Here is a 13371-nt window from a genome sequence, read left to right as displayed (position 1 = left end):
GGGCTTCAGCATGTACGTGCTGCTGGTGGGCGCGCTGCTGCCGCTGGGGGCCGTGTGCGCGCTGCAGGCCTGCATGGCCGCCACGGCCCGGAGGCAGGCGCGGCGCGGCACCTTCGCCTGCAACCGGGACCACTGCTTCTACGTCCCCGCCAGCAGCTACAGCCGCACCGCAGGCCTGCTGCTGGCCACCTCAGGTCAGTGCACAGCCCGCCCTATGGGTCAGCCTCGGAACTATAGACCCGCCCTATTGGTCAGCCTCAGGGCCATGGTCCCGCCCTATTGGTCAGCCTCAGGACCATAGACCCGCCCTATTGGTTAGCATCAGGGCCATGGTCCCGCCCTATTGGTCAGCGTCAGGGCCATGGTCCCGCCCCTATTGGTCAGCGTCAGGGCCATGGTCCCGCCCTATTGGTCAGCCTCAGGACCATAGACCCGCCCTATTGGTCAGCCTCAGGACCTTAGTCCTGCCCCATTGGTCAGCGTCAGGGCCATGGTCCCGCCCTAAAGGTCAGCATCAGGGCCATGGTCCCACCCTATTGGTCAGCCTCGGGACCATGGTCCCGCCCTATTGGTCAGCCTCGGGACCATGGTCCCGCCCTATTGGTCAGCATCAGGGCCATAGTCCCGCCCTATTGGTCAGCCTGATGACCATAGGCCCACCCTATTGGTCAGCCTCAGGACAATAACCTTTCCCTATTGGTCAGCCTCAGGACCTTAGTACCGCCCCATTGGTCAGCCTCAGGACCTTAGTCCCGCCCCATTGGTCAGCCTCAGGACCATAGTCCCGCCCCATTGGTCAGCCTCAGGACCATAGCCCCGCCCCATTGGTCAGCCTCAGGACCACAGCCCACCCTATTGGTCAGCCTCAGGGCCATAGACCCGCCCTATTGGTCAGTCATAGGACCTTAGTCCCGCCCTATTGGTCAGACTCAGGACAATAACCTTTCCCTATTGCCCAGTCGATACTCCTTCCCTGGAGGTCAGCCATGGACATTTTAAACGGTAGCGATGTCATAAGTCTGAGAGCATATTTCTGTGCATGTCCTCCGTCGGTGCGTTTCCTGAAGTTAGGAAGCCTCCGCCCTGATGGGAGCGGGGCCAACATCCTTAACATTGGTCATGCAATCCGTACTGGTTTGTGCTTTTGTGTGTGTGCGTGCGTGATTGCGATCGTGCCCGTCTGCTGGTGTGCGTGTGTCAGGGTGTGTGTTGGTGTGCTGGCTGCCCTACATCTGCGTGGGCGTGTACCAGGCGCTGGGTGGACAGGCCGTCCCGGCGGAGGTGAGCTGCCTGTCGGCCGGCCTGCTGCTGTGCTGCCCCTCCCTCAACCCCTGGAGCTTCTCCATGAGCCAGACGTAAGACCCCTCCCCCCTCCTCATCCTCACCACAACGTCCTTCTCTCTACCAAGTTCACCTACTGCAGATAAACCACCGAATAAAGTGTGTGTGCATGTGTGTGTGCTTCTCTGTGCGTCTGTATGCATGTCGGTGTTTGTGTGTCTCTCCCTGTGTGTGTGTGTGTGTGTGTGTGTGTGTGTGTGTGTGTGTGTGTGTGTGTGTGCGTGTGTCTCCCTGTGTGGGTGGGTGACTCCCTGTGTGCATGTGTGTGTGTCTCCCTGTGTGTGTGTGCGTGTGTGTGTGTGTGTGTGTGTCTCCCTGTGTGTGTGTGTTTGTGTGTGTGTGTGCGTGTGTCTCCCTGTGTGTGTGTGTGTCTCCCTGTGTACGTGTGTGTGTGTGTGTGTGTTTGTGTCTCCCTCTGTGTGTGTGTGTGTCTCCCTGTGTGTGTGTGCGTGTGTGTGTGTGTGTGTGTGTGTGTCTCCCTGTGTGTGTGTGCGTGTGTGTGTGTGTGTGCGTGTGTGTGTGTGTGTGTGTCTCCGTGTGTGTGTGTGTGTTTGTGTCTCCCTGTGTGTGTGTGTGTGTGTTTGTGTCTCCCTGTGTGTGTGTGTGTGTGTGCGTGCGTGCGTGCGTGCGTCTCCCTGTGTGTGTGTCTCCCTGTGTGTGTGTGTGTGTGTTTGTGTCTCCCTGTGTGTGTGTGTGTGTGTGTGTGTTTGTGTCTCCCTGTGTGTGTGTGTGTGTGCGTGCGTGCGTGCGTCTCCCTGTGTGTGTGTCTCCCTGTGTATGTGGGTGTGTGTGTGTGTGTGCGTGTGTGTCTCCCTGTGTGTGTGTGTGTGTGTGTGTGTAAGCAGCAGCTACAGGGCCGCCCTGAGGAGGGCCGTTGCCAGGGTAACTCAGGTGTTCTACCAATCAGGAAAGACGCCTCAGAGTCCACCACAGAGCTCCGCCCACTCAACAACGGACCTGGCCAATCACAGCCCGGCGGCGACCCCCCTACATCCGCCGCCGCTGACCCCGCCCCCGCCGGTGACCTCTGACCTCCGCCTACCTGGTTAACGACCTCGAGGTAGAGGGCCAGGGTGGTGCTGGGATCCAGACCGCACATCTTCCACTGGCAGGTCCCCCCTGTGCCGATCTCCTGCGCACACACACACACACATCAATACACACAAACATTAATACACACACACATTAATACACACACACACATCAATACACACAAACACTAATACACACACACACACATTAATACACACACACACATTAATACACACAAACATTAATACACACACACATTAATACACACACACACATCAATACACACAAACACTAATACACACACACACACATTAATACACACACACACATTGATACACACACACACACACACATTAATACACACACACACATTAATACACACACACATTAATACACACACACATTGATACACACACACACACATTAATACACACACACATTGATACACACACACACACATTAATACACACACACATTAATACACACCCACACACACACAAACATTAATACACACACAGACACACATTAATACACACACAGACACACACACACATTAATACACACACACATTAATACACACACACATTAATACACACAAACACACACACATACAGACACACACACATCAATACACACACAAACATTAACACACACACACACATAGGCATACATTAATACACACAAACACACACACACATTAATACACACACACACACAGGCATACATTAATACACACAAACACATATATATTAATACGGACACACACACACACATTAATACATACAAACACACACATGCATGAATACACACAACCACACAAACACATTAATACACACAAACACATACACACACCCCCTAATACAGACATTGATGCCAACACAAACACATATATATTATTACACAAACAAACACACACACACACACACACATACACACACCTACACACGTACATTAATATACACACATTAATACACACACACACAGAAACACATTAATACACACACACACACACACACACAGGCATACATTAATACACACAAACACATATATATTAATACGGACACACACACACACATTAATACATACAAACACACACATGCATGAATACACACAACCACACAAACACATTAATACACACAAACAAACACACATACACACACACATATACACACACCTACACACGTACATTAATATACACACATTAATACACACACACACAGAAGCACCCCCAGAGCTGACTCACGTTCTCGGAGACACAGGGGCCCTTGGCGTTGAGGGAGACACACGGACCAATGGCCCCCGACACCTTTATCTCCCTGGAGGTCTGGGGCGGGGGGGGACGCATCATCACAACGCACTGTTACCACGACGACCACTACTGTTACCATGAATACTACTACTATCACTACTATCAGCAATGTTACCACGACTACCACTACTAATATCACTACTATCACCATGGCTAACTACCATCCCCACCACCACCACCACCACCATACAACTACCACTTCTATTACATACCGATTATTAAATATATATTATATTCAGACTGTTAATATTGTATAGTTTAATTGAGGTTCTAAAGATGTGATCACACCGTTCTGATTGTTAAGATGTGATCACACATTCTGATTGTTCAAGGGTGATCACATCCATTCTGATTGTTAGGATGTGATCAGACATTCTGATTGTTAAAGGGTGATCACATATATTCTGATTGTTAGAATGTGATCTCATCCATTCTGATTTAAAATGTTATAACCACATCCATTCTGATTTAAAATGTTGTAATCACATCCATTCTGATTGGTAAATGGGATCATCACCTCCATTCTGATGATCTCTGATCAGCTGATTGTATGCTGATATATCAAAGGTGGATATGTATTGATCACAGAACAGCAATGCTTTTCTCCGGCTGACAATTCCTCTGAATGTGACTGGACATGAACAAATTAACCAATGGAGGTTAAACATGCGACATTAAGTGTAATTGGTGGAAATTCATGATTCCCAAATGTTCAATGTAAGGGTGAAGGTTAACTGAATAAAACGAAATTCTTCAAATTAAAACAAGTATTTCATGTGGGCAGCCAATAGTGCATCACAACTATATTTAACATATATGAAGTATGTATGAACATATATGAAATACATATGAATATATAGCATATAACCTATATATGAATGTATATGAAGTATATATGAACGTATTTGAAGTATATATTTAACAATTTTTCGCTGAAGGCTCCGTGAATAGTGGGGAATAGCCCCCAAGACCGAAGGTTGAGGGGGCTATCCCCACTATTCACGGCGACTGAGGTGATAGTATATTGATGTGAACAGTCCAAAAATGACACGTGAACGCACCCGGATTTATTTGTTTTTACTAGCGGTGTATTTGTTTTTATTAGCGTGAGATGACCGTCACGCACGCTCCCCAATTTCCAGAGTTTGAGATCTCAATCATGGGATATTGCCCGATATCCCGAGATAGCGAACCAATCAAATTGCGCCTTCTTAGGAGGTTCACGTGTAGCATATACTAATAACTTATATCAAGTACATATGAACATATATCAAGTATATATGAACATATATCAAGTAAACATGAAAGAATATGAAGTATATTTGAACGTATATGAAGCATATATGAAAGTATATGAAGTATATATGAAGGTATATGAAGTATATAAGGACGTATATGAAGTATATATGAAGTGTATATGAACATAATAACATGGTCGGTACCTTGATCTCCAGCGTTGCGGCGAAGGCCATCTTGAAGGCGCCCTGCTCGTCTTTAGCGAACACTCTCTGGAACGTCTGCTTGAACAGCGACGTGTTGAAGGAATCCGCCATCACCATGTAGCCACTACAACACACACACACACACACACACACACACACACACACACACACGTTAGCATGTAGCTGCTACAACACACACACATACACACATACGCTAGCATGTAGCCGCTACAACACAGACACACACGTGCACGTTAGCATGTAGATGCTACACGTACACGTTAGCATGTACACGTACACACATACACTATGTGTGTGTTACAGTAGCCTCACACACAAGACACGTAACCATGTGGCCGCTACAAGACACACACACACACGTTAGCATGTAGCCGCTATAACAAACGCATTATAATCGACAGTGTAAGTTTGTGTATGTCTGAGAGTGAGTGAGTGAGTCAGTGTATCTGTGAGTGAGTGAGTGAGTGGTGTGTTGGTGTGCAGTATGTGTATGTGTGATAGTGGGTGAGTGGTGTGTTGGTGAGCAGTACCCCGTGTGGTTGGGGCAGCACTTCATCTCCAGCAGGCCCGTCTGGTCCAGGGCGCAGGCGTAGATGTCCATGATGTGGCCGTTAGCCGAGGCTCTGCTGGCCAGCGCCTCGTAGTGCTGACACACACACACACACACACACACACACACACACACACACACACGTTGAGTACATGTAGGGTGTTCTACAGATGTGCTCTAAAGGAGTGTGTTCTACAGGTGTGTTCTACAGGTGTGTTCTACAGGTGTAGTACATGTAGGCTGTGTTCTACAGGTGTGTTCTACAGGTGTGTTCTACAGGTGTAGTACATGTAGGCTGTGTTCTACAGGTGTGTTCTACAGGTGTGTTCTACAGGTGTAGTACATGTAGGCTGTGTTCTACAGGTGTGTTCTACAGGTGTGTTCTACAGGTGTAGTACATGTAGGCTGTGTTCTACAGGTGTGTTCTACAGGTGTGTTCTACAGGTGTGTTCTACAGGTGTAGTACATGTAGGCTGTGTTCTACAGGTGTGTTCTACAGGTGTAGTACATGTAGGCTGTGTTCTACAGGTGTGTTCTACAGGTGTGTTCTACAGGTGTGTTCTACAGGTGTAGTACCTTGGTGGACTTCTTCATGTACTTGGCGTTGTCCTTCTCGATGTCGTGCCAGGAGCGGATGGGGGTCTTGAGTTCGTCCCCCACCACCATGCCGGGCCCCTGGGTGGCCGGGCCCCCGATGAAGGTCATGATGCGGGCCCCGGTGTTGGGGAAGGTGCACTGGGGGGGGGCAGAGTAGCAGGCTCACTCCCACACTAACCACAATACGGCTCCAAGCATATCCAGTCAATACAACCAACCTCAGCCCACAGAACTAGCCCAGGGCTAATGCTAACCCAGACCACAACACTAGCACCAGGCTAATGCTTGGTCCAAAACGATAGCACAGGGCTAATGCTAATGCTAGACCACAACAGGGCTAATGCTAACCCAGACCACAACACTAGCATCAGGCTATTGCTTGACCACAAAGCTAGCACAAAGCTAACGCTAATGCTAGACCACAACATTAGCACAAGGCTTAAACTAATGCTTGACCACAACAGTAGCACAAGGCTAATGCTGACCCATACCACAACACTAACAGCACAAAGCTTCCTCTCAGATCCAGAGGCTCACTATGGAGCGGTCCTAGTACTTACCTCCAGCAGTCCCACGGCGATGGACATGGCCACGCCCAGAGAGCGGAGGGGCCTCTTGCCCTGCGTGACGGGCCAGGGGTCTCTCTGCAGCTCCCCCAGAAGGTCTGTCAGGTTCATGTCAATCTTCTGCACCGGTTGGAGGAACCTGGGGAGCAATGATACCTGCGGTCATCGTTTAGGCCTCGATGAGGTATAAGGGGACCTTCTAATCACCTATGAGGTCTACTGGCTCCTTCTAATCACCTATGAGGTCTACTGGGTCCTTCTAATCCTCCATGAGGTCTACTGGCTCCTTATATCCTCCATGAAGTCTACTGGGTCCTTCTAGTCCCCTATGAGGTCTACTGGGTCCTTCTTAACCTCCATGAGGTCTACTGGGTCCTTCTAGTACACTATGAGGTCTGCTGGGTCCTTCTAGTCCCCCATGAGGTCTACTGGGTCCTTCTAGTCCCCAATGAGGTCTACTGGGTCCTTCTAGTACCCCATGAGGTCTACTGGGTCCTTCTAGTACACTATGAGGTCTACTGGGTCCTTCTAGTCCCCCATGAGGTCTACTGGGTCCTTCTAATCACCTATGAGCTGTACCGGGTCCTTCTAGTCCCCCATGAGGTATACTGGGTCCTTCTAATGCACCATGAGGTCTACTGGGTCCTTCTAGTCCCCCATGAGGTCTACTGGGTCCTTCTAGTCCCCCATGAGGTCTACTGGGTCCTTCTAGTCCCCCATGAGGTCTACTGGGTCCTTCTAGTACACCATGAGGTCTACTGGGTCCTTCTAGTCCCCCATGAGGTCTACTGGGTCCTTCTAGTACACCATGAGGTCTACTGGGTCCTTCTAGTCCCCCATGAGGTATACTGGGTCCTTCTAGTACCTTATGAGGTCTACTGGGTCCTTATAATCCTCCATAAGGTCTACTGGCTCCTTCTAGTACACTATGAGGTCTACTGGGTCCTTCTAATCACCTATGAGGTCTACTGGGTCCTTCTAGTCCCCTATGAGGTCTACTGGGTCCTTCTAGTCCCCCGTGAGGTCTACTTGCTCTACTGGTACTCGATGTCACCTGTTCACAGGTAGACAGGTTGACAGGTAAACAGGAAGACAGGTGGACAGACAAACTGGAAGACAGGTAGACAGGTGGACAGACAGACAGACAGGTACCTGTTGGATAATGGTGGCTGCGGGCCCTGCTGACCTCTGGCTCCCTGAGCAGCTGATGGCTTAGTCAGGCCCAGCATCTCCTACACACCAACACAATACGCACTTAATACACAACAACACAATACAGAACACAGTACACAACACGCACTTAATACACAACATCACAATACACAACACGCACTTATTAACAACACGATGCACAACACGCACTTAATAAACGACAACACGATGCACAACACCAGCTACACAACACACCCTTAATACACAACAACGCAATGCACAACACACACAGTTAATAGTAGGGAACGGCTGATACCCATACTAGCGTGGGTTGACTGGCTGAAGCTGAACTCTACCAGCACTAACCTTTGTCCCCAGCGCTGGACCTTAAAGGGCTCATCTCGAGCCACCAGGTGCGGGTGTGATTAGCTGGTACAAGCCGTTTGGCACAGGGAAGGAATGATTTATATAGTGACATCACAAGTGGGCTTGTCCACCCAGATATATGAAGGATAGATGAGCAACGTTTGCTACAGTCCACTGGGTAGGCTGGTAGACTGATCTATCCAGCACACATCTAGGTGGACACGCCCACTAGTGATGTCGCTAGGAAAATCATTCCTTCCCTGTGCCAAACGGCTTGTACCAGCTAACCACACCCACACCTGGTGGCTCGAGATGAGCCCTTTAACCCTGACCCTCGATTCAGCAACACAGGACTGACATTACGTGTGGAACTGTACTAACCTTTGACCTGAATCCCAACCCATGACAACTAATATAACCTGATGAACACCTGTAGCTGTTTGGGTCTGATGTCTAACCCTAACCTTTGACCTAGTAGAAGGACCAATCCCCACCTGAAGCTTCTTAGCGCTGAGGTCTAACCCTAACCTTTGACCCTAACCCCTAACCTTTGACCCGGTAACAGAAACAGTCCCCACCTGAAGCTGCTTGGCGCTGAGGTCTAACCCTAAACTTTGACCCTAATCCCTAACCTTTGACCCGAACCTTAACCCTTGACCCTAACACTAACCTTTGCCTCTAACCCTAACCTTTGACCCGGTAACAGAAACAGTCCCCACCTGCAGCTGCTTGGCGCTGAGGTCCTTGGTGCCGCGGAACACGTAGCTCTTGGAGATGCCCTCACAGCCCAGCTCGTGGACCTGCACCATGCGGCCGAAGGTGATGAGCCCCACCAGGGCAGTAGGGGGCAGCAGAGAGAGGGACATCTGCAGGGACTCCTTCAGCGCCTGCAGGTCCTCGTCCTCCATGCACGTGTCCACCACGTACAGGAAGATCAGGGGCATCTGGGGCCCTCGCTGGGCGGACGAGAGACACCAGGAACACAGCGAGGGAGAGGGAGAGAGAGAGGTATTAGACATCCGACAGAGAGACAGAGAGAGAGAGAGAGAGAGAGAGAGAGAGAGAGAGAGAGAGAGAGAGAGAGAGAGAGAGAGAGAGAGAGAGAGAGAGAGAGAGAGAGGTATTAGACATCAGACAGAGAGACAGAGAGATAGAGAGAGAGAGATAGAGAGGGAGAGAGAGAGAGAGGTATTAAACATCAGACAGAGAGAGAGAGAGAGAGAGAGAGAGAGAGAGAGAGAGAGGTATTAGACATCAGACAGAGAGACAGAGAGAGAGAGAGAGAGAGAGAGAGAGAGAGAGAGAGGTATTAGACATCAGACAGAGACAGAGAGAGAGAGAGAGAGAGAGAGAGTGGGAGAGGTATTAAACATCAGACAGAGAGAGAGAGAGAGAGAGAGAGAGAGAGAGAGAGAGAGAGAGAGAGAGAGAGAGAGAGAGAGAGAGAGAGAGAGAGAGAGAGAGAGATAGAGAGAGAGAGACAGAGAGAGAGAGAGAGAGAGAGAGAGAGTGAGAGAGAGGGAGAGGGAGAGAGAGAGGTATTAAACATCAGACAGAGAGACAGAGAGAGAGAGAGAGAGTGAGAGAGAGGGAGAGGTATTAAACATCAGACAGAGAGAGAGAGAGAGAGAGAGAGAGAGAGAGAGAGAGAGAGAGGTATTAAACATCAAACAGAGAGACAGAGAGACAGAGAGACAGAGAGACAGAGAGGGAGAGAGAGAGAGAGAGAGAGAGAGAGGGAGACAGACAGACAGGCAGACAGACAGACACCAATAGAGCTAGATGAGTATAGCCGGTAGCTCGCAGTAACAGCAGTAAGGAGAGCGTACCTGGACGACGTATTCGATGGTGGAGAACTGCGGCAGCAGCTCCGCCGGCTGGTTAACCTCCGAGATACCGGTGTAGGTGGGGGGAAACTAGAGGAACACACGCAGACGGTTAACCAGAGATTTGACCCACTAAACAGCTGGTGGACAAGGGAAGGTAAGCTCACCTGGTTCCTCTGGTAGCAGAAGTTACACGCCCACAGCTTGGCCCGGTAGTCCACCTGGCTGCAATGGAAGGGCAGACATTACTCCATCATGAAAGACTTAATACAACTACAACTACAACTAGAACAAGAACTACACCTAGAACTACGACTAGGACAAGAACTACAACTAGAACTACGACTAGGACAAGAACTACAACTAGAACCAGGACTAGAACTACAACTAGTACTACAACTAGAACTAAAACTAAATCTAACACTAGAACTTCAACTAGAACCACAACTAGACCTAACACTAGAACTACAACTAGAACTACAACTAGAACGATACCTAGAACGACAACTACAACGAAAACTAGAACATCTAAAACTAGAACTAAAACAACTACCTGACCTAGAACTACAACTAGAACAACTACCTGAACTACAACTACAACCACAACTACAACCAGAACTACAGCTAGAACAACTAGAACTACGCCTAGAACCACAACTACAACCACAACTACAACCAGAACTACAGCTAGAACAACTAGAACTACGCCTAGAACTACAACTAGAACCACAACTAGAACCACAACTAGAACTACAACTACAACCAGAACTACAACTAAATCTAGAACGACTACCAGAACTACAACCAGAACCACAACCAGAACTACAACTAAAACTAAAACTTAATCTATAACCACAACCAGAACCACAACCAGAGCTACAACTAAAACTAAAACTTAATCTAGAACCACAACCAGAACCACAACCAGAGCTACAACCAGAACCACCGCCCTACAGCCGGCGCGCGGCGTGCGGCGCGGCGTGTGTTGGGGACGCACCACAGCGGGTTGAGCACGGCGCGACAGGTGGCGCGGCTGCACAGCACCGGCTCGTACTGGATGGGCGGCAGGTCGGGGCGCTCCCTCAGGGGGGTGAGCAGGGCGGCCAGGGGCACCACCATGCGCGTGGCCTCCAGCCGGCTGGACGGCCACACGTTCCAGCTGAAGCGCACGCCGTCGCGCTCCTCGTTCTGACTGATGAACTCCGGGAAGGTCGCCATGACAACAGCGGGGCAGGGGGGGGTGTGTCCGTCTGCGGGGGGCCGAGAGGGAGGAGGAGGAGGAGGAGGGAGATGAGGCCTTGCCTGAGCAGCGTTATCCACCGTGGCTAGTACCACCACAACTCCTGCTTACTTATTTTTACATGTTTTTGTTTTTATTATCTTGATTACTTTATCTTGTGTTGCTTCTGCTATGTTGAGGTGTATGGCTGCTGAGGAACCAAGCCTAAGAATTTCAGTCTTGTGTACTTGTACAATAAGATGGAATAAAAGCAATCCTGATCCTGAATCTGATATCACGGCCTGCGAGGAGCCGTCTGTCAGAGGACTGGTTCCCAGCGCGAGTCTGATTCCACCCTGGGGCGACTGGGTGGGTTCCAGAGATATGGTTTACAGAACAAGGATGACGACAGCCAATATGAAAATATGTTGAATCTGTTGATTGATGCTCAGCAATAAACTGAAGAGCAAAAACAACATGCCTCGGCTTATCCAATTATAAACGCCTACGACACAGAGCCCAGCGGTGGTGATAATAGGATGAACCTAGGTCCTAGAACACTACAGTAGTGATAATAGGATACTACTAGTTCTTAGGACACTACAGTAGTCATAATTTGATTATACTAGATCCTTAGACACTACAGTAGCTAGTTATAGCAGGATTATACTAGTTCTTAGGACACTACACTAGTGACAAAATGATAATACTAGGTCCTAGGACACTACAGTAGTGATAATAGGATGATTATAGTTCCTAGGACACTGGACCAGTGATAATAGAATACTAGTTCCTAGGACACTGCACCAGTGATAATAGAATGCTAGTTCCTAAGACCCTACAGTAGTGGCAATATGATAATGCTAGGTCCTAGGACACGACAGTAGGGATAATAGGATAATACTAGGTCCTAGGACACTACAGTAGTGAAAATAGGATAATACTAGTTCCTAGGACACTACAGTAATGATAATGAAGAACTGCTTCAGAACCAGGGATAATAATACACATTAAAGCAATCTGGTTAACAACGCAAGGCCATTGAGCTGCACCTCGGAGCAAAGTTCAATGAAGAAATCCAGGACGTATCGCCTAATCAGGGTCTATCATCACAGGATGACATCTGATCTTCACCTTTATTAAAGCGATCCCAGGATGAGGCGTGATCAGACACGGATAGTTCAATCATTCATCTTGATTAGACAGGAGTAGTTAAAATAAATAAATTCACCTTGATCGGACAGTGGTTTAAATAAACCAATTCATCTCGATCTGACAGTAGTTTAGATAAACCAATTCATCTGGATCAGACAGTAGTTTAGATAGACCAATTCATCTTGATCGGAGAGTAGTTTAAATCAACTAATTCAGCGGGATCAGACAGTGGTTTGGATAAACCAATTCATCGGGATCAGACAGCAGTTTAGATGAACCACTCCATCGGGATCAGACAGCAGTGTTAAGATCATTTCCATTTAATGCTGTCAACAACAAACTGGGAGACTTCTTTATAACGTTATGCGCCTTCAGACCAAAATGTTAACTAGTGATGTTAACCAGTGATGTTAACTAGAGATGTAGTCCTGCGTGTTTTAGACGAGTTGTTTCTTTTTGCTAAACTTGATCGCTGGACGGGTGAGAAACACAACTAGTAGCTAGTTAGCCGGCTAGTCAGCACATCAGTCCCTCAAGTCAGTATGCACTGCGATGACACCTCATAAACACATACATATACACACACAGACACACACACACACACTGGGGGAACCAAGCGTTCAGTCAAGATGCAGAGCAAACAATACGTGGTGATATGAAAAGTTGACATAGTTGACACACCTGATATGGAGAGCCGATCCTGAGCGGGTCTGGGGTCAGTGATGCACTGAGCAAAACACACTGACGACGTAGCAACAACATGGCTGCTGCCGCTGCCGCGTCCGCGTCACTGCA

General features: G+C 48.6%; 2 protein-coding genes across 2 annotated transcripts in view; one reads left to right on the top strand and one right to left on the bottom strand.

Annotated features, from left to right (window-relative positions):
* Nucleotides 1–2648, top strand: part of LOC307087000 (uncharacterized protein) — a 3458-nt gene extending 810 nt beyond the window's left edge. Inside the window, exons 1-3 of the mRNA XM_079752380.1 lie at nt 1–194; nt 1202–1355; nt 2187–2648. The exon at nt 1–194 is cut by the window's left edge and continues 810 nt beyond it. Of these exons, the coding sequence (XP_079608506.1) occupies nt 1–194; nt 1202–1355; nt 2187–2391 (553 nt within the window). The 3' untranslated portion in view covers nt 2392–2648. The remainder of the gene's footprint in view (nt 195–1201; nt 1356–2186) is intronic.
* sec23a (Sec23 homolog A, coat complex II component) overlaps nt 1–13361 on the bottom strand; it is a 20490-nt gene extending 7129 nt beyond the window's left edge. Inside the window, exons 1-12 of the mRNA XM_079752379.1 lie at nt 13258–13361; nt 11200–11452; nt 10370–10427; nt 10206–10292; nt 9096–9332; nt 8011–8090; nt 6853–6997; nt 6272–6430; nt 5676–5791; nt 5125–5248; nt 3617–3697; nt 2384–2473 (exon numbers count right to left, since the gene is read on the bottom strand). Of these exons, the coding sequence (XP_079608505.1) occupies nt 2384–2473; nt 3617–3697; nt 5125–5248; nt 5676–5791; nt 6272–6430; nt 6853–6997; nt 8011–8090; nt 9096–9332; nt 10206–10292; nt 10370–10427; nt 11200–11420 (1398 nt within the window). The 5' untranslated portion in view covers nt 11421–11452; nt 13258–13361. The remainder of the gene's footprint in view (nt 1–2383; nt 2474–3616; nt 3698–5124; nt 5249–5675; nt 5792–6271; nt 6431–6852; nt 6998–8010; nt 8091–9095; nt 9333–10205; nt 10293–10369; nt 10428–11199; nt 11453–13257) is intronic.
* Between the last annotated feature and the right edge of the window lie 10 nt (nt 13362–13371).

Source organism: Pollachius pollachius, assembly GCF_949987615.1.
Source record: "Pollachius pollachius genome assembly, chromosome: 15".
Taxonomy (NCBI): Eukaryota; Metazoa; Chordata; class Actinopteri; order Gadiformes; family Gadidae; genus Pollachius; species Pollachius pollachius.
The sequence above is the reverse complement of the archived record's forward strand: the minus strand, read 5'-3'. Positions and strand labels throughout refer to the sequence as shown.